We start from the raw sequence: 23,848 nt of genomic DNA, 5'->3' as shown, positions 1-23,848 counted from the left end.
CCTCCTGCCCAACTCATGCAAGTGCTCTCTCTCTCTCTGTAAAAAAAAAATTTAACAAGTGCAACTGTGATAGGTTCTAGCAAAGAAAATTATGTGTACTGTGAAGGCTTATGGAAGGATGGTGCCGCACAGACAGCAAGTTAGGGAAGTGCTGAAAGCTGAGAGAAGTCAGGTGGGTGGAGAGAATAAGACAAGTGGTAAAGTGAGTTAATTTGGCAAACACATATAGCACACCTGTCAGGTGCCAAGTGTCATATAGGTCTCTGATATGCAAATAAATAATTCAGTCTGCATGTTGGGGAAAAGAACATGGGCTGAGTCTTGCTAATTACTAACTGTGAGAATTTGTCACTTTAACTACCCAAACCTCAGCATCTTAATCTGTAAAACATGAAAATATCTATCTTGCAGGATTATTGTGGGAATTAAAAATATTTAAGGCCCTTAGCTCACTGCCAGACACATAAGTAGCAAGTTTTGTAATGACCATACCAAGAGTCAGTATAACATAGTATCAGAAGTGATGTTCACAGTGTTCAAAAACTCACTTATTTTCCATCAGACTGCCTGGGTTCAAATCCCAGGTCCACCATTTACTAGCTCTATAACTTTGGGCAAATGACAAACTATCTGATCTTTAGTTTCTTCATCTATAAAAGGAAGATAATAGAAATACCTCCTAAGTTTCTTGGGAGGATCAAAGAGGTAATGCATGAGAAGTGTGAAATAGGGTTACGTAAATAGCTAGACTACATATTATGTACATGCAAGATACTGTACCAGCACAATAAATAAGCAGTAAATTGTTTTTGTTTTTATTCAAGATAGGAGAGTGAAGCGAGATAAGACCAGAGATTTCAAAGACCAAGTCTTGATCTTGGCCTTAAAAAATGAGTAGGTGTTGGGGCGCCTGGGTGGCTCAGTCGTTAAACGTCTGCCTTCGGCTCAGGTCATGATCCCAGGGTCCTGGGGTCGAGCCCCGCACCGGGCTCCCTGCTCGGCGGGAAGCCTGCTTCTCCCTCTCCCACCCGCCCTGCTTGTGTTCCCTCTCTTGCTGTGTCTCTCTCTGTCAAATAAATAAATAAAATCTTTAAAAAAAAAAAAATGAGTAAGTGTTGGGCAGACAGAATGCTGTTAGATTTGTGTGGGCTGAAATTTGCTACTGTGAGAATGCTAAGGGGGGCCTAAGGCATAAGGTGAATATTTTAAAAGACTAATGAGTTTATTCTAATAAACATCTTCTCTCCAGTTGCTTCCATGAGCTGCAAAGGCAGGGTGATGTGGTTGATAATAACATGAGTTTTGGAATCAGATAGACTTCGGTTCTAATTCAGTCTCTACTACTTCTGTGTGATCTTATGCCAGTTACTTTACTTCTCTGAGCTTCAGTCCACTAATCTTTAAAAAGGAAGTAATAACAGTGTCCTCTTCATGAAGCTATTATGAGGAATAAACAAGATAATGCATGTAAAGCACTAAATACCATGTCTGGCACATAATAAATATTCAGTAAATGTTAGCTATTGTTATTATTGTTGATGCCTCATTGAGGTTATCCTGGCACAGAACATTAGAATTTATTCAGTGTATGGAACAATTACATTAAACACAAGGGTATGCCTAATCACCTACTCAACCGTGGCATCTCCAAAATACATCATAGACAACCAGGTAGTGAGTTCCTATGTGGCAATGATTGCAGGGAATTTACCTTTGTGGCCCCAGTAACTTTGAAAGTTGTACAAAGTAGGCCCTCAATAAATGTTGAATAAATTAGTGAGGGATTTGCTTTGCTGTTCATAAAATAAACTTTTTTCTATTTATAAACATGAGACATGTTTCTGTAAATCTGTAAATAAGTAAGTACACCTGTCATTTCACCACCAATGAGACAATCATTGTTAATATCTTGATACATCTTCTTCCAAGGGGTTTTTGTGTGTGTGTGTGTGTGTGTGTGTGAGACATATATGTTGGGGATCATAACATTTAAAGTAACTATATAGATATTTAATTTGATCATAACATACAAAAGCTTTTTCTCCATTTGTCATACAAACATTTGCCTTGTTTTATTAAATATGCTTCAAAACATGATTTAGACATTGCATAATATTCTATAAGGATGTGCCATGTAATTTATTAATTATTATCAACTTATTGCCATATTGTTAGATTTTTAGCATGTGACAAAACTAATTCATCTTAAATATAAGTTGTTACCATATTCAGCAAGTTCTTCACCTTTTGGGGTTCTGAACAACTTGAAAACCTAATTATTAAAAAATGAAACTGTACTATTTTCCTCATAGAAGACAATTACAGGGGCGCCTGGGTGGCTCAGTCATTAAGCGTCTGCCTTCGGCTCGGGTCATGGTCCCAGGGTCCTGGGATCGAGCCCCGCATCGGGCTCCCTGCTCTGCGGGAAGCCTGCTTCTCCCTCTCCCACTCCCCCTGCTTGTGTTCCCTCTCTCTCTGTCAAATAAATTAAAAAAAAAAAAAAGAAGAAGACAATTACAAACATAGTTACATAAAATGCTGCCTACAATTTCAGGAGCTTTATAAACTTCACAAAGCCCATCCATGGATTCCTGTCCCAGGACTTCAAGTCAGAAGCAATGACATCAAATCTGTTAACATGAAGCAGAACAAAGAAGTGCAGGAAATCTAATGTGACAATTGTGGAGAAGTTGCCTCTCTAAAATACTCCTGACTACAGGATATTCAACTCTCTTTATAACACAGCCCAATCCCAATTCATTCTTATATTGGAAATAATGTTAAGTCTAGATGCTACATTAACACTTCTGTACACCTTTCACAAATAATAATGTTGCATGTGCTATATCTTTATTATCCTTTAGTGACAGAAAGGCTCTGCAGAGCACATGTGCTACTTCTCACTGCAAGGTCCTATACCCTGGAGAACTATAGTAGTGGGTCTACCCCGGCTGCCCTTCTCCTCTGTGGCTCCTAAGTGCCTTATATCCCATTCCATTTGGGCAAATATGTAGCATGACTCAGCACTGGAAAATACAGTTACAGTTATCTAAAGGAAAGAGATAATTTCATAATTACACCAAAAATAAATTCAACAAACTTAAAATACAGCATAAAATGGATAAACATAAAAGGGATGTATTCACTACTTTGGGTCAGGTGTGTTTCAGTCTCAAGATACAGGGTTTTAACTTGGTCTTTGTGTAGTTCTAACCAAGGAGAAGCACAGCCTTTAATTTATTATCTTTATACTTTCTCCAATATGCAATTTATAATAATGAGGCTGGTTCTGCATGCCAATTTATAGTGTCTAAAGAATTCTGATAAGTTCTCAGCATAAAGCAGAAAACTGTTTTATGTTTTATGTTTGTTTTTTCCATACATTTGCTTCTGAAGATGGAACAATTACTTATGTGAAAACTGGGGTATGAAAGAGTATGTCCATGTCTGCACATTTCTGTGTAGGTGTTTATATCGCTGTGTGTTTGAAAAGTTCTAAATCACTAATCAATTCCAAAGAGTGATGGAAGAGATAATTTTTGAAAACAATCCTAAGAATAATTTGTATTAAAGACATTTCTTTCTCCCTCATAGCTACATCATCCCTCTCAAGGCTTCCGCTTTGGAACTGTCCGGGAAAGCAGTGCTGAAGATTATGTGAGGCAAAGCTTCCCAGAGATGCATGAGTATATGAGAAGGTACAATGTACCAGCCACCCCTGATGGAGTGGAGTATCTGAAGTGAGTGTCAACCTCTTGGGTCCAGAAAGTTCTTACCGAGAGAGAAGTCTTAGCTACTGTATTTGTTGGTTTTTTAAAATGACAGCTAAGTATACCCACTGTGTGTTTGGTAATACCTCACACTGTGTGAGAGCGAGAAGGCAGTATGGAATAGTGTGCATTTAATTATGTGACCTAGATTACTAGTTACCTGCATCGTCCCCAGTTGGCAGTAGCTTTGCTCAAAGTGCCAGTGGGGGCATTAGTGTAGCAGATGGTGGGGGAAGTAAATGTTGGCTTGACATCACTTGAGAAAACAATGGTGCTGAAATGATCAAACACTCAGGGAATGTGGCCAAAGGATAAAGTGTCCCAAAGCAGCCCTTTCCTTCACAGTGAATCTCTAAGCCCATGGACTGTCTCCTCTTGCCACAAGGAAATGGAATTTATCTTAGAGATTTCCTGTAGAAGGGAAATAAGATAAAAGGCAATGATTCCCATGCCTGCATCCTTCTCATCAGAATTTATGAGAAGCAATCAAGAGCAATCACATTGCCATGGCAGATTATCAGAGCCTGTAATTCAGCAAAACTGAATGCAAAGGAGGGTGGTGCAGTTATGGATCTGCTCATCTAGTCCGCCTGGGAGAAGGGAATGAAGGCTCCTGATAAGCACCACACCACAGTGTGAGGGTGAGCAGTCCTCTCCCTTGTGCCTGATAGTCCCAGGACAATGACACATGTCCAAGCCCCCAATCCCTAAACTCATGCAGCCCCAGGACTCTGGTTTTATCTATGGCCAACCACAGTAATCTTCCCAATGGACAGAAGGACTTGCCACCTCAAATTCTCTTTTAGGGGAGAAGGGAAACAAATAAATAATTGTATGAGACGTAAGAGCTAATATGTTTCTGAAGAGCTCTGGTGACAGGACCCTAATACTCCTATGGACTTTTATAGAGTCTAGAGAGGAAGGCTTGTGCTCTCAGATTTGCAAAGTTATGTAGGATGAAATGCTACTTTTGCACTATGAAATGGCACTTTTGGTTTTGCAAGAACATTAAAATGTTAGAGTCCTTCTCTAACAGAGTTGAGTGCTCCTTTGCCTTCCAGCTCCTCTTCTGTATTCTCTTCTTCAGTCAAATTCATGGCTGAGAGAAAGAAGAAGATGTCAGGGGGATGGCAATGGCTCCCCGCTAGATAGTAATCGCTGACAAAGCGGACCTTTCTGGTAGTGTGAAAAGAGCGAGATGCACCACTACTGTGGTAGTCCCCGGTTCCACTCCACTCAGGGTATTCATTTATTCTGGAGGCTTCACCTGAGAAGGGTCCAATACTCCGAGTTGTCCCCACTCTAGCCTGGAGAGATGGAGTCGTTAGAAAAGCAGGCACCAGTGAAGAAGCTGAGACCTTAAGGAAGCAACTTGTCCACAGTAATATAGCCAGCAAGTGACAGAGTCAGGACTAGAACCAGGTCTCTAGAATCCATTTGCTGTTGCAGGACAGTCTAGGAACCATAACAGAAAAGTAGGTCTTTGATGTTCAAAGAATAGTCTATGTTCCAGCAGCATCCACGTTCCCGTTAGCACTTGGGAGTTTGTGAGAAATGCAGACTGCCAGGCCCCATCCCGGAGACTGCATATTAACAAGCTCTCCAGGTGATTCGCTGGTGGAGGTGACATTGGAATATAGGCAGAACTTACCATTCATGCCCTCTTGACTTCTTGTCTTTGGGCTTCTCTCTCCATGTTTGGTCCCAGTCACTGCCTATGCTCTTAGCCACCACTCCAAGAAACCACAGTCCTCATATTATCCCCCTGATATCCCAGAGCCCTAACCTGCAGAACACACCTCCAGAGTCACTTATGAGCATATGTATGATGGTGGCATATGTATTATTTTGTGGCATATGTATGATTAAATGAATTCTTAAAAAGGCAGAGCATGATTTCATAGTGGGAGAAACAACTGGGGAACCTGCCAACTGGAAGGATGATTCAACTAGTCTGGAAGCTGCTTATACCTGGATCATACCCATCCACTTCCTCACCAGTGATTCAGGGCCCCATGGGAGTCTGTGAGCTAATTGCTTCTTGCCTTCCTATGCAAGAGAGACCTGTCATAACTAACTTCACTTTGCAGTCCAAAATCAGGAGTAATTATTTAAGGATACCACTGAAACTGGACCTCAGTAATTATTGCTTAGAAAAACTGAACCCCGATTTTTTCTATTGTCATTGCTACCTCAAATATTTGCGGAGTACTGGTAAATGGTGACTAGTTGCTGTGTAGCTCCCAAGGTACGTTTTGTTACTGTGGCAGTAAAACTTTTATTGGAGAAACATCTTTCAGCTTGATTTTTATTTTATTGCCAGGATTCCATTAAGCTTCCTCATCATCAGCTCCTAGGAGACAGTTCACATCCTCAACCCTTTCTGAAGCTTCCCACAGCTGTGGAGCTGGGAGATGTTTTTTATTTTGGTTAAAGTTAAACACAGATCTCATTATGACTTCCATCCAATACCCCTGGAAAAGGGAATGCATTTTGAATAGGCTGGAAGAGTAGAAAGAGGAAGCAATGGTCACTGGCATCAAGAAAAGGGAAGTTGGCCTATTTACTCTGTCAATGTATGGCCCAGACAAAGCCATCCATGTAAATATGTACTTCCTTCGGACTGATGATGAGGTGTCTAAGTGTGTCTTTCTTTTTTAGATTTTTGATGGGCCCTAGCCTTGTTCTATTCTGAGTTTAAGGCCATTCCACTCTATGAATTCCAATAGACTCATTTTTGGCTCTGAGACAGGAATGACTGAGTCTAGATGGAATAGAGAAGAGTTGTTCTCTTTGCCAAGATGTTTGGACAGTCCTGAGGTCAGAAAGCCTTTCTTAAATGGCTATATGTCCTACACCTTTCCAGAAAGGATTTGAGGTGGCTGAAAACAAGAGTCATCGCATACAGCTTAAACGGTTCCTTTTAAAACGCCCCCTTCCTTGCCTCCTTTGTAATTGGGAACTCTGCCGGTGCTGAGACATACCTTCCTCTGGACCGTTTCTGTGCCTACATTTAAAAAATGGGGAGAACACATGAAGGATGCACAAGGCATCTGTTGGCATCTTGAGCCCAGTCCACATCTGATTCACTGATAACAAGCCAGGGACACCTACCTTAAATGATTCCTGCCTGAATCGCCTCCTAGGATGGGAGTGAAACATGAATCTCTGGAGATATATTAATAGAGCAGATCACTAAGATCTATTACCTATGCTTTCCCCTCCAGGTAATGAATGCTAGCCCATGGACTTTAAAGAGACCTCTCAACTCCCTTTTCCCCAGGACTGGTAGATCTCATATTTGTATTTCCTTACTATGTATTCCTAAGTATGAAATGATACCTGATTGCTGAAGAATATGATAGTGATCATGACAGAAAGAAATAAAAATTTCCACATATTGATTAATGAGATCACGTGAGTCCCACACTTACTAGCTATGTAACCTGGATCCAGTTACTTTGACTCTTGAAGCCTCAATTTCCTCATCTACTAAAATGGGATAGTACCAATACCACCCACCTCACAGCCATTATGAGTGATACAGTGTGTGGAGAACAATCAATACTGTGCCTCGCACAAACGAGTCACTCAGTTAATGTAAGAGAAATGAACCTTCCCATTCAATTCAGTCATTCTGGGTTTATTGTTGGATTTAGAAGTAATAAAAGGAATTGGTAGATAAACTCATTGGAAAGATGTCATGCTGTCTTAGAAGAGTGTCTGTTTCCCCTGGTCTGTTCTCCATGGGTCAGTGAGATGTCAACAAGGCTGAGTCAGCAGCTATCTAGCTTGGGCTGCCCTTTCTTTCCAGGTTTCTGTCCCCTAAACAAAAGCCAGCTGTCAACCTCCTGTCTATTAATGAATGATTTTTCTCTTTTCTTCTCTTGGTCTTAAATATAGGAATGATCCAGAGAAACTAGATGCCTTCATCATGGACAAAGCCCTTCTGGATTATGAAGTGTCAATAGATGCTGACTGCAAACTTCTAACCGTGGGGAAGCCATTTGCTATAGAAGGTATGAGCCAGTCACTCTTGATTCACTTTAACTCAGGATATGCTCAGTTTGCCAACCAAGCAAGTCATAAATGCCAGAGTCAGAGCAAAAAGCTATTCATCTTCCCTTGTTTTCATCTTCAACTCATAAGCACTTAGCTATTAAGTTGCTGAAGCTAGGAATTTATTTTTCACCTACTCCATAAAAATTTATTTATCCAATTGTTTGAAAAACAACAACAACAAACATTGTTGTTACCCAGATGATGTTGCCTCAGATATCTGAGAATAGTGCATAGTATAACAAATGGGGAGTCCAATTTTGATTTAATCTGTATTTTCTAATTCCTGTGATGAATCTGATGCAAAAACTAGAATGATCGCATTCTACAACTGGAAGGACCTCAGTGTTGATCTAAGCCAATCTATTCCATTTATCCACAAGAAAGCCCAGGGACATTACATCATTTTTTCATAATCACACAATTAAATGATAATACTGGAATTAGAATCCAAATCTCATGGTTCCTAAATAAATGTTTTTTCCACTAGGTGGGAAAACAATAGAAAAAGAAATCTCCTTCTATATCTTAGTAACGTTTAAGAGTCCTAAACAAAACCTTGTTTGGGATTTCAGGTTTGCCTTTCTCCCCCGCTGACAGCAAATTTTTGCTCCCAACTTGATCAACCAATCAATCAAACTTCAGGGCCAAAGAAGGATTGCTTTGTCAGTTGCTCCTTTCATTCTGGACAACAGTTGATATATGGAGCTGATAGTTTGAACCAGCAAATTTCACATCTCCCAATTCCCAGCTTCCCTTCTCTGACAGTACATGCTGGCTCTCAAGACAGCCATGCTCACTTGTCAGAAAACACTTTGACTTGAAACAATCCCATGAGGGTGCCCAAGTCCTATTTCCAGAAAACTCTGCTTTTCCGTATGTTAACTAGTGTATCAAAACTATTCTGATTTCAGTTTCCCAGCCACAGTTGGTCTCTGTCTCCCCTAAACATATCAGCAAATTTTTTACTTCAGTCTTTGTTTTTATGATGAATGAGAATGTAAGAGCTGATGTTGTTTCTTTGAGCCTTCTCCTAAGAGAAATCAATCTTCTCTCCAGGCAAAGTGACCTCCACCTGAACCAGGGATAGAATTCAGGAAGAGAGAGATTTAGTGGTAGTTGTCTTCTATTAAAACTACAATCTGAGATAGAAAAGTCTAAAAAAAAAAAAAAAAAGAAGAAGACAAAGAAGGCAAGAAAACCAAAAGGACATTTATCATATAACCCCATTTTGATGTAACAATGGAAAAATTCCCATTTTTTTGTGGCATCTGGGGATCTGGAAAGGATGTTACATTTTTTTTCTGTCCTAGATGTACTGGGTAATTGAGGTCCCTTCTGCCTTTAGCAGCTACTAACAATGAATCATTTGTAGCGGGCATAAGAATGAGGGACTCCATTCTCCACCTTTGTCTTCAGGGGGCAACCCTATCTTGTCAAAAGACAGTGGTGAGATGGCTTGTTTGCCTCTGCTAGACCCCAGTGCCAGATGCCACACAATTAACTCCCCACTGGTTTCCTGTTTACATTTCCATCTGTGCTCCTGAGACTGAGTGTCTTACAGTTCCCATCATCCCCACACACCACATTGTTTTCAAAGGGGATAAGCACAAAATGGTGCATGAAAGAGCTCTTCGGCAAGAGAACAGAAAGACCACCGATTTGAATAGAAAGCATTCCCCTCATTGTTGGTTTATTCAAAAAAAAAAAAAACATTCTGGGTGAGGTGCAAATCAGAAAATTTAATTCAGTACTGCCCCTGCCACCAAGTTCACAGCCTGAAAACAGAACTTGGTGAAACACAAAGGGAGGATACTTACAAGTTACAAACAGCAATGTGATAGAGATACCAGCAAAAGTCTTGATCACTGCTTTTTTAAAAAAAATGTTAATCTCATAAATTTTTAGGGAATATTTCTCTCGATGAAATTTTTGAAAATATCATATGCTTTGACAACATTTATGTTTCTTGAACTTATAAAAATGTGGACTTATTAATTAATCAGACTTTAGAGGCATAAAAATGTCATGAAAGCAATTTACGAACAATTCTTACCCTTTTAGCTTACAGGAATGTTTTATAGATGTATCTGTAGCCGCTGTGTAATAACAGTTATGTAATAGATGGTGTATTACCTATTATGTAACTCATGAGGTTAAATTTGAAATAAGTATCTAATTCACAGACTGATGCATGATGCAGTTCATCAAGGGACCCTGATAACTGCATATACTTTCCCAGGTGCTTCCCTGGCTTCAGGAACTTAGGAGGGAAGGGCGAGTCCATTGATTGCTTCAGGTTGAATGTACATTCACTTTATATAGTATTGATATCACACCAGCTCCTTGTGACAACTGCTCACCCATCCCAACTCCACCATTCTGCATTTATTTAGGCTTAAAAGGTAAAGGTGGGGCCCGTGTGAGCCAGTGGCTCCACTTTGAGTTTGAAACCTTTTCCTGAGGACTCAGCACAGCAAACCGAAACTCTTCAGAATTCAGAAGCCCGTGGAAAGTCTTTCGTCATGTTTTTTTTTTTTTTTAAAGATTTTATTTATTTATTTGAGAGAGAGAGAGAGCACAAGAGGGGGGGAGTGGGAGAGGGAGAAGCAGACTCCCTGCTGAGCAGGTAGCCCGATGCAGGACTCAATCCCGGGACTCCAGGATCATGACCTGAGCCGAAGGCAGTCACTTAACCAACTGAGCCACCCAGGCGCCCTAGTCTTTCGTCATGTTAAATACCATCCACCAGGGACACAAAGACGTATAGTGTGCTCTGGAAAAAAAGAAAGTGTTAAGATAAATGAATACGTGTCCCAAATTTATGCATTGGAGTTAGCTGACAATAAAGGTCAAACGGGAAGAAAGAGTAATGGAACAGCACGGTAATGATTTGTGACCTTTCTGCCAAAGATCTTTGCCTGTTTTTTGAGTTTGTTCTTTTACTTGCTTCCCACTAATTATTTAATACAGTGCTTGGAGCACTGGCTCTGGAGTCCGAGCGCTTGGGTGAGAATAGAGTTGCTGTTACTCACGATGCCCCATGGGACAAGTCATTTTATCTGTTCTTCAGGCCCCTCATCTGCATAATGGGTCTATGAATACCACATCTAGAGTGGAGTTGTGAAGGTTAAGTGAAATAATGCATGTGAAGCATGGACAAGCACGGAGTGCCCAGTAAATTATTGCTATTATTCAGTATATTGAATTAATAGACTGAGACCGATTCCCCAGAAAATTATCCTAGGATAGATAGCCCTCACATATCTCAGCTTCTCCCACACACTTCTCTTCCACTCTCATGTGGTGGGGGTAAGGGAAACCCATTTTTAAAGTCTACTCTACAGTTGGGGCTATTACAATATGTTCTCAACCATTGCCCCAGAGTAGCTAAATGTGGTATTCCAAGGACAAACAGCAAAAATGAATTAATCTTTCTTTCCTGAAGCCTTTTTAACCCTATCTAAGGTCTCATTTTCAAAATATCTATTACCCAACTACATTTCAGGAAGATTCTTTTAGTCTCTGAATTTCTAACTATACATTTGCTAGCCAAAATATATTTCCCCCACTCTTAGCTGAGTAAAGCTGATTTATCCATGGGGAAAAGATCAGGATTCTGTTCTGAAAATTGTTCTCTTGGGCTATTAAGCTGTATCCAATTTCCAGGGTGCCTGATGCCTTCATCTTTAGGGTTGAAGGATTCCATTTTGCTTCATCCATCAACCACAAAATAGTCAACCTCGTCTTTATTGCAAAGCCACGTTTCTAATGATAATGAAAGCAACTCAGGCTGCTAGGTTGAGTCAGCAATTTAAAAATAAGAATTCTTTGACCAATGAACATAATCAAATTTGAAAAGCAACCAATAAAGAGAAGGACAGAAATGAAACCTTCAAAGTTTTACTATTTTATGTTTCTGAATAAAATGGATTTTTATGTCTTTTAACAAATACCTCATCTAATCACCACATAACTTTTTTTCCTATGAGAAATTTCTCCCTTGGTTCTATATGCATAGTTTGTTTTAATTAGCTCATAATAACTATTATTGATGCTAATAATCATTTAAATGTCAATACTCAATATATGTATTAAAATAGAGAATTTAAAAGGACAGTAATCTATTTTTAGCAGTCAATTGCAAATTAACCTTGACGTGATGGAGTAGAGTGATTTAATATTTATTATTTCCTTTGTAGCAATTTTTTATAAATGTCCCTGCAACTTCAACATAGCTTTTTCCCTAAGGCATTTTTAATACTTTTGTTGTAGTGCCAAAAATTCTATTCTTAGAATTATATAGATTTATCATAAGTATTAATTCCAGCTTTTTAAACTTTGCATCACATATTTCTGTCTCATCTACCCCAAATGCCACTATCAAGAATCAATCTAAGATGCCTCCTCTCATCCTCCCATCGGGTAGCAAGTTCTCATTCCTCTGAACTCCATAAAGTTGTATCCATCCTCCTCATTGCATCTAGTTTTCATATTTGACCTTTATTGAATTTATGCATCATCTGTCTTGTTTTCCAGAAAAGTACTGTAACTTTCTCCCACGTTGTCTAGTTATTTATGTCTGCCTCATCGCCCCCATAGCTTCATAAGGATAGAATTGGTGTCTGAGTTAACTTGGAAACCTCTAGAGCCCTCAGCGGGGTATCTGGCACAGAATAAGCATTCAACACATGTTTGTGGAATTAATGAATGGATGAATAGGTGTGCAATAAGTGCGTATCAAGTGAAAACATTTCTGCCATTATTACACTAAGCTGGGCTGGAATTGTTGGCTTTGAGACGATTTTTAGAAGAAACAGTATAGTCAGGGGGTGTCCTTGCTAGTTAATTTCTCTTCTATGTAACATCATGTACCAGGTAGGGCAGCACTTACAGTTTATTTCCACAACTTACTGAAAAGTTTATAAACAAAATCTGCCCATGAATAATATATATTTTGTCTGCTGAAAACCAACTGTCAGTTTAGATGATTGTGGTTTTTTTACTGAATTGCCTGGTTTGGGGAGATTACATCAACATGATTTCAGTGATAGAGCCTGTGTTGGAGGGGAGGAAATAGGCCAAGTATTCCCTTGTCTTGGTCACATGCTACTCTGGACACAGTGGAAAGAGAATTGGTTTTAGACTCAAACAGACCTACTTTCAAATGCTAACTTTGCCACCTACGAGCTGCGTGACCTTGGGCAGTTTATTATTCACTCTTTAAGTCCTAAAGTAATACATATCACGCTTAAGTTCTTATAGGGATTAGACACGTGTGGAATATTATCTGGTACACAGTAGGACTCAATATATTCTAGTTCTTGTTATTAAATTTCCAGAGTGATTTAACTCAACTACATACCACAGTCTAGTCTACAATCTTAGTCTAGTGCATGATCTACAAAATGGGATAAGGTACATACAAAGTTTATTATAGTGCATAGTATATGGTAATCTCTCAGTACATATCAGAAATTGTTGTTGAAAATTATTGCCTCAGGGGGGAAATACAGTAATATTCAGCAAACCTGGTCTAGTTATCCTGAAGATCAACTCACTTCCATCAGATAGTTCCAAGTCCTCCTACTATATGTTATATATGCCCCAGTTCTCTCTCATGGCATTTATCTCACTTGTAATGAAATAATCATTACATAGTGCAATAATAACTATCTCCCTAATAGCGTGTACACTCAATGATGGCAGGGCCTGTATCTGTCTTGCTCACTGCTAAATCCTGATCGCTTAACACAGTGCCTAGTCACTCAGTAAATATTTGTTGAATGAGTGAGTGATGAATGCATGAGCCAGTAAGTCATTGAATATTATTATACACATGACTAGTGTTGTGCTGACATGTAAATAAGTACTGAAAGAATGAACTTGCAGCTGAATTGTCAATAGCATTCATTATAATAAAAGTTTCTAAAGAAAACTGCTTACTTCCTTATGGTTAGTTACCCATTATAAAAAATGTTATTTAATGATAACATCAGCAGAAGAACAGGCTGCCTATGTAAAGTCTTTTATTGTTGGTCTTGCTTTTCAAGCCAAAACTACTAGGCACAAAGTAGGCGCTCAAAATAGCTCTTTGAATGGAAAATTCTAATCACGCTCTTGACATTGTCATCACTTCCCTGACTTGCCATTGTTAGGGAACAAACAAAATTATCAGGGGGAGAAAAACCATACAGCTCTTTAAAACTCAAAAATGTTTTCTGTGTTATTTATTTCTTCTCTTTTATTGGTTATAAACACATCTCAAGCCTCATTTTTTTAAAAAAGGATTTGTGTATACGCAATAAAAAAACGGAACAAAAATTAATGTCCTTGGAAATAAATTGTAAGATAGAATAATTATAGCAAGTATTTGTTTTTATGAAGTATCTTTGAATTCTTGACAGCCTTTTAGTCTTTATCAGTGAAAAAAGAACGAGCTATACTCTTAATTTATCCTCCTCAATCACCCTGAGGGCACAATGTCTTTTTTTGACTATGCTGTGCTAAAGACAAAATGTAGTTAATTAGCTCTTTCACATGGCTCATCAAAGAGCTTAACAGTGAATTAACAGTTTGGGAGGGAAGTAAAGCCACATAGAGCGAGGATACATAGTCCAAGCTGATTAATTAAACTCTGACAACACATTACATCCACCTTTGTGCTCCTCCTTCATCCTTTCCCCTGCCTCTCTTGCCTTAAATAACCACTGTCCTGGATATTTGGCTTATTAGTTCCTTGCTTTTCTTCTGACTGTACTTCTGCCACATACATATGAATTCCTAAAAATATACTATTTTGTTTTGAATATGTTTACGTTTACACAATGGATTCATGCTGTAATCTTCTGGGACTGATCTTTTTTACTCAGTGTTGCTTGGAGTCATCCATATTATCCCATGTAGTTCTAATTTATATGTTTCACACTATATACTATTCCAATTATGTAATATTCCACAATTTATTTACCCATTCTCTTGTCAAAGAACATTTGGGTTGTTTCCAAATTTTTACTATTATGAACAGTGTCTCTAAGAACATTCTGGTACATATCTCCTGGTGTGGTTGTAGAGGAGCTCTTTAGAAATGTACTTAAAATTATTGGTCTTAGAGCATATGAATGTTCAACTATACAAAATAATAGCAAACTATTTTGGAGCACCTGGGTGGCTCAGATGGTTAAGCGTCTGCCTTCAGGTCAGATCATGATCCCAGGTTCCTGGGATCGAGCCCTGCGTCGGGCTCCTTGCTCAGCGGACAGCCTGCTTCTCCCTCTCCCTGCTGTTCCCCCTGCTTGTGCTCTCTCTCTCCCTCTCTCTCTCTCTCTGTCAAATAAATAAGTAAAATCTTAAAAAAAATAGCAAATTATTTTCCACAATGGTTATATTAATTTGTATTCACAGAAGCAACATATAAGTGATCTTATGGACCTACATCTTCTCCAACGCTTGGTCTTACCAGACTCTTTTTTTTGGGGGGGTGGAACAAGTTTTTGTGGATGTTTTAATTCTCATGCTATACTGTATGTTCACATGGTCTCATTATTAAAAAACTGACAAAAGTATTGCTGGAATTTCATCTTCATTTCTTCATGTTGGATGAAATTCCAGCAATAAGAAATGAACAAAAGATTGGAGCTGAAGACCTTAAGTGCTTGCTTTTTGCCCATTGACCAGATAAATAGAACTATCTGCATTATCTATGCAGCATGGGATTTTTATTATTTTTACCTAAAGACGTCTCTTTTTGGTAATGACAAACGTGTTTAAAAAAAAAAATGCCTGGTTTTTCTCAATACACCTTTAAAGGTTTTTAAATTGTTTCATATCTGGTCAAGTTGAGATTTTTAAGAACCTCATTTTTAATTTGTAATAAAAGTTTACAACTTGATCTTTTTCAGAAAAGTCAACAAACGGCAAGCACCCATTAATAAAGGTCTTAAATAATAATAATTTTAAAAAACTGACAAAAGTAAAAGAGGGTGATGCATGACCAATGACTAGAGAATGTCATAAACCAGAGATTATATTTAATCCAATTTTGTGTGTTGAAGCTTCAGAGGAGGGGTTCTAGGAGAGGTGGATAGGGAATCCTAGTCCTGGTAAAATCTTCAAAGGTATCATCTCAAAATTATCTGGGAATGCAATGTGCCACTGGAACACAGTGCACAGCCCATTTCTCTCCTTTCCAGATTCATCTCTTCTACTCAGAAAGGCAGCAGATGCACAGTAATCATACCTTGGACCTCTCTGAGTCCTTTGAAGGAAAGATCCTGAAAGCTTACCCCCTACCCTTGGTACCGGAGCTGATGGCAAGATCACACAAGTGTGGTGACACCCCTTAGGATCCTCTCAGATGAAAAGCTGATCTGAGATTATATTTTCTTCTAGGGTATGGTATTGGGCTCCCACCCAACTCTCCACTGACCTCCAATATATCCGAGCTAATCAGTCAATATAAGTCACATGGGTTTATGGATGTGTTGCATGACAAGTGGTACAAGGTGGTTCCCTGTGGAAAGAGAAGCTTTGCTGTCACTGAGGTAAGGAAAAAGTGCTGATCATGTTGATGCTTTGTATTGCTTTACCTTGAAGACTATGAAGAAATACTGTTACATGTGTCCTGTGGTCAGTAATCCAGGCTATTACATCTACTAGAACTCACCATGATATTTGCATTACTCCTAACTTCACTTGAAGAGTGCCCGTTCCAGTAGGAATTTTCAATAAGACAAGTTCGTCTTTGATTAAAACGTGATGTTATTTTGATGAATGAATGTCTGAATTTCCACTCTTTTTCTATATGTTGTATCCACAAGCGCAGAAGAAACGCTGTTCGAAATACAGCAATAGTATCTGAGATTGTCATTAATAGTGTTTGGTTTAACTGTTAATTGCTGGACATGATGTGGACTTCAGAATATCTTTCAAGATCTAATCAAAGCTAATTTCCCAGTGGTCCACCCATGAATCCTTTGTGGGTTTAGAAAAATAGACACACCTTATGGGTAATTCTTAGATTACTGGATCATAGATTTTTTAAACTGAAAACAACCAATACCGTTCTTTTACAGATGAGAAGCTAATACCTAGAGAGCCTAAGTGATTTGCCCAAGGCACACAAATAGTCAGAATCTACATCTTTCTATTGCAGTGCTCTGCCTTTACAATGTAATTAGAAAGAAACCATCAAAGTAGATAATTGAGATAGGAGACTAAAAGGTATAACAAGAACACCATAGGTTCAGGTATTTAAGAGAGAAGCCAAATAAACTAGTAAAGGTCAGCCAGACATTAAAAAAAACAAAAAAACAAAAAAAAACACACTACAGCCAACAACAATAATGACTTCAGATATCCTCTATTTTGGCAAATTTGTATTTCTACACAGACGCTTCTGAGCTCCAGAACCATATGCCTATCTTCCCATTTGACATCCCCACTTGAATATCCTATAGGCATCTCACATTTAACTTGTCAAAAACTGAACCTTTGATCTTCTCTCCTAAAACTGCTTTTCCTCCTGTGCTTCACATCTTAGGTAATGATGCCTCCGTCCATTCAGTTACTCATTCCAGAAACTGCCAAGGATCCTTCATGCCTCCCACATCTCACCTTCTGCATCCATCAACAAGCCATACTTTTCCCTTCTATAAAATATGTCTCAAGTATGCCCGTTTATCGCCATCTTCACTGTCCTCGCTCTAGTTCAAGCCCTCATCCCTCACCTGGACCACTGCAAAAGTCTCCTAACTGCTCTCTGTTTTCATGCCTGCCTTTCTCCAATTTGTTTTCCATGCGGCAGATCACTCTTTTGCTTAGAAGTCTGCATTGGGCTGCCATGTGAATTAGGGAACAATCTGAAATGCAGAACATGGCCTACAGTGCCCTGTGGAACTTGAGTCTGCTTACATCTTCAGTCTCATCTCATGCCATGTTCCTCCTGACTCACTACAGCCCCACCACCATGGTCATTTAATTTATTTTTTAAAAGATGTATGTATGTATTTATTTATTTGAGAGAGAGAAAGGGAGAGTGCATGCAAGTGGAGGGAGGGGCAGGGGAAGAGGCTCTCAAGCAGACTCCACACTGAGCCCAGAGCCTGATGCGCGGTTTGATCTCATGACCCGGAGATCATGACTGGAGCCAAAACCAAGAGTCGGGTGCTCAACCAACTGAGCCACCCAGGAGTCCCCACAGTGGTCATTTTAGATAGAGACATGCCAGTGGCTTCCGTCTTGACATCTTGGCACATGCTATTACATCCTTCTTCCCAAATACTCTTACCCCTGCCATTTACCAGCAAATGCCTCTCATTATAAACTCCCAGCTGAAATCTCACTTCTCCAGAGCCTGCGCATAATCCCGGTTCCAATCTGAATCATATCTTCCTTTTTAACCTCATATTATATCTCATTGAGAAGATAGTCATACAGCAAAGATTTAAAGGAAGCAAAGAGGAAAATGGGGAATTAGGGAACTAGCCTGTTCTGTTTCTTACCATGTGGCAAAAGCTGTATTAGGGAAATTAACTCGTTGGTTCCTTCTACAGCCCTGTTAGGCAGACATTTTTATCTGTATTTGGAGAGGTTTGCATGGCTTTTTCTAAAAGAAGTAAAATTGGTCTTATACTGGTCAGCTGAATTAAGTCAGCCAAGAAAGCAAACAAACCAGTTGCTTCAGTTGTACAAAGCAACAATCACTTGGTGTTTTCTACCGTTCGCTGTGACCATGGCTAACTCATGCCAAAATCTCCAAGTGATTCAAAGTCGACAGCAAGACGTTAGACGTGACAAAAGGAGCTTCACAGACATGTCCCCAGAGCCAGCCATATGGAATGATTTGCACCTCCTTGATCACATGCACACCTCTAGGCTGTTGTCATTTCAGAGGACCATCAGACGGGTATCAGCTGGAGGGACCATCTGACTCCACTGGACAAGCCTTTGAGGGTGCAGGGTTCTGCAGACTCAGAGAACCTAACTCCACTGGGCACATAGAGGGGAGTGTCCTTTTGGAGACTAACATAAATCTATTTATTCGAGTATGAAAAGAGCTACTACAAAGCATGATAAATTTGAAGCCATACATTTCTGAACTTGTATCCTGAATCTACCAATTACCCACTGAATGACTTAACTGCTATTAGGTCTGAGTTTCCTCATCCATGAATGAATATGATAAAACCTGTCTTGCTATTTTGTTCTGAGAAGAGATCATTTTTGGAAAGACCTAGTAAGAAAACTGACACAGTAAGTAGTAAATAATGGAAGTGTTCATAGCTCCTCTCCCTCCATCAGGAGAATTGCCTGAGGTTCATAGATATCTTCAGTTATCTTCCTGCAGCTCTTTTTAGAAGTGAGGAAACCTTCCCCCAAAGACCCTCAGTGGATTTCCTCATGTGTCATTGGCCAAAATGGTGTCATCTGCCCTGCATAATCCAATCAATGTGAGGGAAATGAGATCATCATGATGGATTAGACCAGTCATGACTCATCCCCTTGGACTGAAGATGGGCCAGCTTCTCTTGAAATACATGATCACATAGAGAAGACCTAAACAAAAGCAGGATTCCCTTAGGAAGAAGGAGATGGGAGAATGGATGCTGAATAAGCAATCACCCACCTCTTCTACACCCACTCAATCGATGGAAAAAGTTGCTTCCTCTCATCCCACCCACTTCCATTCATCTATACAATCAGGTATTTGGATTTTATCATCTGCAAGAGCCCTCCCAGCTTTGATCCAGTGATGATGGTTTCCCTTTATATTATCCTGAGAGAAGAGTATTGATATTCTTTACAGTATAGCATCATGGTTGAAAACAGGGGCTTTGGAGACAGTTCTGGATTTGAACCCTTTAAGCTCTGTGTTATGTTACTTGGCCATTCTGAGCCTCATCTTCTGCAAATTGGGGCACTTTATAGGATTGGGGTAAAAATTAAGTCAGATAATGCTTGTAAAATATTGAGCTTATGCCCAAATATGCTAACCACAAGGTCACTTAACGTTAAGGATTTTGAAGTTTCACCATAAATGTTCCAGGACTGTGTGGACTTATCAGTAATCTCAAACAAAACCAAATTAAGTGTGGACAAATAAGAAGACAGATTTTGAATAACAAATAATCAGCAGAAGCCAAACTCAGGGGAGGGGGATTTGGGGAAATCTGGATGTAGTGAGCCAGGAGGAGTTGGATAAGAGACTGACATCAGGATCAAGTTATGGTTGTTAAGACAGCCCTGGGCCCACAGATCAGCTGAATTTGGAAGGGGAGAGAGGTAGGAGTAAAGAGAGTGGAAGAGATGTATATTCTTAATTAGAACCTCAGAGACCGAAATGAAAGAAGATTCTGTGTGTGTGGTGGTAAGAGAGCCACCCTGAGCCTCAGGGAACGTTCTGAACACACATGGAGCTATTCTTTCTGAAGAACGGTGCTCTGCACTATGGCAGCTCCTGGTTTATGCAATAACTACTCTATGATGAGACGCAGGTATGTCCTGGAGGGCACCTCTCCCAACAGGGGCTCTTGAGGAAGATGTTCCTCTGTTTATTTCCGACCTGACCTCCCATTTCCCAGATCAAGTCCCAGCCTATATATGTTGCCACAGAGTAACTGAACACCCTTGCCCTCCGAAAAAATATCCTAGTTTGGCTAATGAGTAATCTGGTCACCTAGTAACACGACATGAAAGATGCTTTTTCTTCCTATTTCTGGTAATTGGACATTAGTACTTTGTCCCCTGTGAGAACCTTGATCTATTTACCTCCCATCTCTTGGCAACCCCAGAGCTGTCTAGCTGCAGTCTCTCTGGAAGATAAACTCATGTTTTTGAATTCCAGGGCTTTATCCGGTCCCCAGAGTTGCCTAGAAAATTGCAGGTCCAGTTCTGCCAACCAGACTTCAGCAATTCTCAGAGGAATTTTAAATCGACCTCAGATGTTTCTCCATGGTCTTCCTAGCACAACTCTGCCTGTGCCCATGGCAGACTCATTGGCACTCAGTTCCACTGGGGAAAACATATGGCAGACTTTAAGTTCCTCCATTTTCTTTTGATTCAGGGGGAAAAAAAAAAATGTCATTTTTTGGTAAAGTCACTGAGTGAATTTAGAGTTCCAGAGCAACCGTTTTGTGGAATCTGTTATTTGCAAACCAGGAAAAGGAAGGTGGCAGATTACAGTTTAGCAAACTCCCAAGATTCTTCAAGAAATTAAGATCTATGATGATATCTTTTTTTTGAAAGTCTCTTTTAAATAATGGATCGAGTAAATAATTGGTTGAAACTTTCAACCAACTGCAAATAGCAAAGAAGGAGAGGAAATAGTGGTCTTGGCAGAGAATGGATGCACACTCAAAGAGTCCGAGGAATTTCCAAGAAACCATTTGCAAAGGTATGGTTTAAGGAAACCAAGAGAAAGAGTACATTCTCCCAGGGCAAGTAAAGTGGAAGAGCAATTACCACATCGAGGCTCAAAGGAAAAAAGGGAGAGAGCCATTCCTAGAACCCGGGGGGAGGGGATAGCAGAGGGCTTTCTAACAGGAGCTGTAGGCTTTGACGAGGAACATAGCCAACCTGCAGTAACCTGGCTGGGAGATGGCCAGAGAATAAATACCTGACCTCAGCTCTTCTAACCTCTTCATCTCCTACCATGGCCTTAGGTCAAGGGAGCCTGTCAGTGTGGTCCACAGAGGACCTCCCCAGGGCACAAAGCTGGATGGAGAAAGGTGGAGAGTGGGTCTGGAAGGGCAAAAGAATGTCCAGCATAAACCCTCACAGTGGATGAAGATGGGGGATGGGACTGCTAGAGGAATGTGCCCGCAGCCTGACCATCTGAGAATGTGTAGCTTCTGCACCCAAACACAGGTCCAGCCTGCAGGGAGATAGACAGCTCATGCCTTGCCTTGGTCAGAAAGAGAAGAGAAGTACAACCACCGGGACAACACTGATCTTGGAAGCCAGGCCACCCTGGCTCTACCATGACTATGAGGAGGCGCTTTATGTCCTTGGAAAGGTTACGTAACCTCTCTCAACTTCAGTTGAATCCGTATCTTGCTGGATTGTTACAGGGTTTTCTGCCTCTGAATCCAAGGGTCTCCTTGTTGAGTGCTGAGGTAAACAAATACATACTGAGCAGGAAATTGAGCATTGCCATGAAAGGAGTTCCATCTCTAGAATTCAGAGGCCTTGATTACATGGTGTAAGGAAAAGGAGAAGTAAAGTTTGGAACAGTATAAAAGTAAATCATTGTACTTTTCAGTGTTTCTTAATATCAAGGAGAGTGCATGATAGGAAACTGCACCATTCCATCTCTGAGCTCATCCTCAACTTGACCTTCATTCCATCTTTGAAATTACTCCATCCATGGCCTCCCCAATCCTGAACTTCATCTAATAAGGGACGGGACCACTGGGAAGGAATGAAGTGAGATGTCTGCTAAGCTCATTATTAGTTTGTTTTTTAAAGCTGAAGTTAAATGGTTTGTTTTCAAGAGCACTGTAGAGGTGCAAATGTAAAAATAACCCATTTCAAAATTATCTACATCACAAAGTCATGAACACAAACTACTTAACCTCTCTAAGTTTCCTCTGCTCAATGGAGAGAACAATATTTGATGCTCCTGGCTTGGTGTAAGAAACAGAGATAATGTACATAGAAGTGCCTGACATCTACAAACGTAGGTGTTGAGTGAATGGTAGTTGTCATATTTGTCTTGACTCTGACATGAACCAACTGAGTGACCTTCAGCACATCACTAAAGTTCTCTAAAGCTTGTTTCCTCACCTTAAGATTGAGCTGTGTAGCATGTTTGGCTTAGAGAATGCTATAGTTCCCAGGCTGATATGACAGGTTTGGAGGGATCTTGACCTAAAAGATACAGATCCTGGGACACAGAGAAGGACAGACTGGCTGGCCTCCAGTCTGGGCTCTCCATCTCTGACCACTGCCCCAGACCACCAAAATGTGCATCCCATATGAAACTTCTTAATATTTGTTCACTGAGAAAATGGAGTTTTCTCCAGGTAAATCCATTCTTCCCTACATTAATTTTTTGTTGGGAGGAGGAAAGGGTTAGTCAACTCTACATTGAAAGCCAAATAGATCACACAAGTCACATCAAGAAACTTCAATGCTGGTCAGTTTTCTTTCCAGTTTGTCTTTAAAAACCCAAAGGAAATGGCATGGGGGTGGGGGAGGGGTGAGTTTTAATGCAGTCTTTTCTGCTCTTGACAACTAGGTCACATCTCAACAGCCTCCTGCCCCTCTCATCCCTACCCCTTCCTTTTTCAATTTAAAATGTCACTGCTATTCAACCTGATGAAAGTTATGGTGAGGCAAGGAGAGTTAATGACTGTAGATTGCTTTAAATTAAAATCCCGTGTATCGGGAGCCACCTTGACAGCTGAGTGCTTCCCTTGGCATAGCCTAAGTAATTAAGTTTCATATTTAAGCCAAGCATAAGGTCAGATGGATCCCACCCAGGTAATGCTTTCTGGAAACCTGAAGAAGCACAAAGCCGTACGTGTGTCCTTTTATGACGTGGAGTGGAATTGCACGTGGAGAAAGGGAGGCCAATCTCCAAAAGGCCTCACCTTCTTATACTCTGCTACCAAATGAATTCATTCATTCATTCCTCCATCCATGCATCCATCCATACAGATATGTATTGAACGCCTGTGTGCCGGCCCTGCACCAGGGGCAGCTGATGCAGAGATGAGTACAGAACTCACAGGCAGGGAGACAGACCTGTGAACAAACCCCCGACGCCACACCGTCACAGGGGCAGCAGGAGAAGATACAAGGTAGAGCAGTGACACAGGCAAGCCCGTGAATCATTCATGGAAGAGCAAGAATGAATCCGAGAAGGCTTCCTGGAGGAGGTAACCCCTGTCGGGGAAGAACCCTCCAGTCAGAGCATGAGCAAGACACTGAGGCATGGAATTATAAACAGTGCAGTTCGGCCCCACCCTTTAGAGACACTGCACCCAGTGATGCTGGATGGACAGGACTTTATGACC

General features: G+C 40.3%; 1 protein-coding gene across 3 annotated transcripts in view; it reads left to right on the top strand.

Moving 5' to 3' along the window:
* The window catches only part of GRIN3A (glutamate ionotropic receptor NMDA type subunit 3A), a 146,069-nt gene that overhangs the window by 92,572 nt on the left and 29,649 nt on the right, over nt 1–23,848 (top strand). For all 3 annotated transcript variants that reach the window (XM_032419145.1, XM_032419146.1, XM_032419147.1), the window contains exons 4-6: nt 3,595–3,740; nt 7,674–7,789; nt 16,221–16,372. In XM_032419145.1, the coding sequence (XP_032275036.1) occupies nt 3,595–3,740; nt 7,674–7,789; nt 16,221–16,372 (414 nt within the window). The remainder of the gene's footprint in view (nt 1–3,594; nt 3,741–7,673; nt 7,790–16,220; nt 16,373–23,848) is intronic.

Source organism: Phoca vitulina, unplaced genomic scaffold (assembly GCF_004348235.1).
Source record: "Phoca vitulina isolate PV1807 unplaced genomic scaffold, GSC_HSeal_1.0 scaffold21, whole genome shotgun sequence".
NCBI classification, from domain to species: Eukaryota; Metazoa; Chordata; class Mammalia; order Carnivora; family Phocidae; genus Phoca; species Phoca vitulina.
The sequence above is the reverse complement of the archived record's forward strand: the minus strand, read 5'-3'. Positions and strand labels throughout refer to the sequence as shown.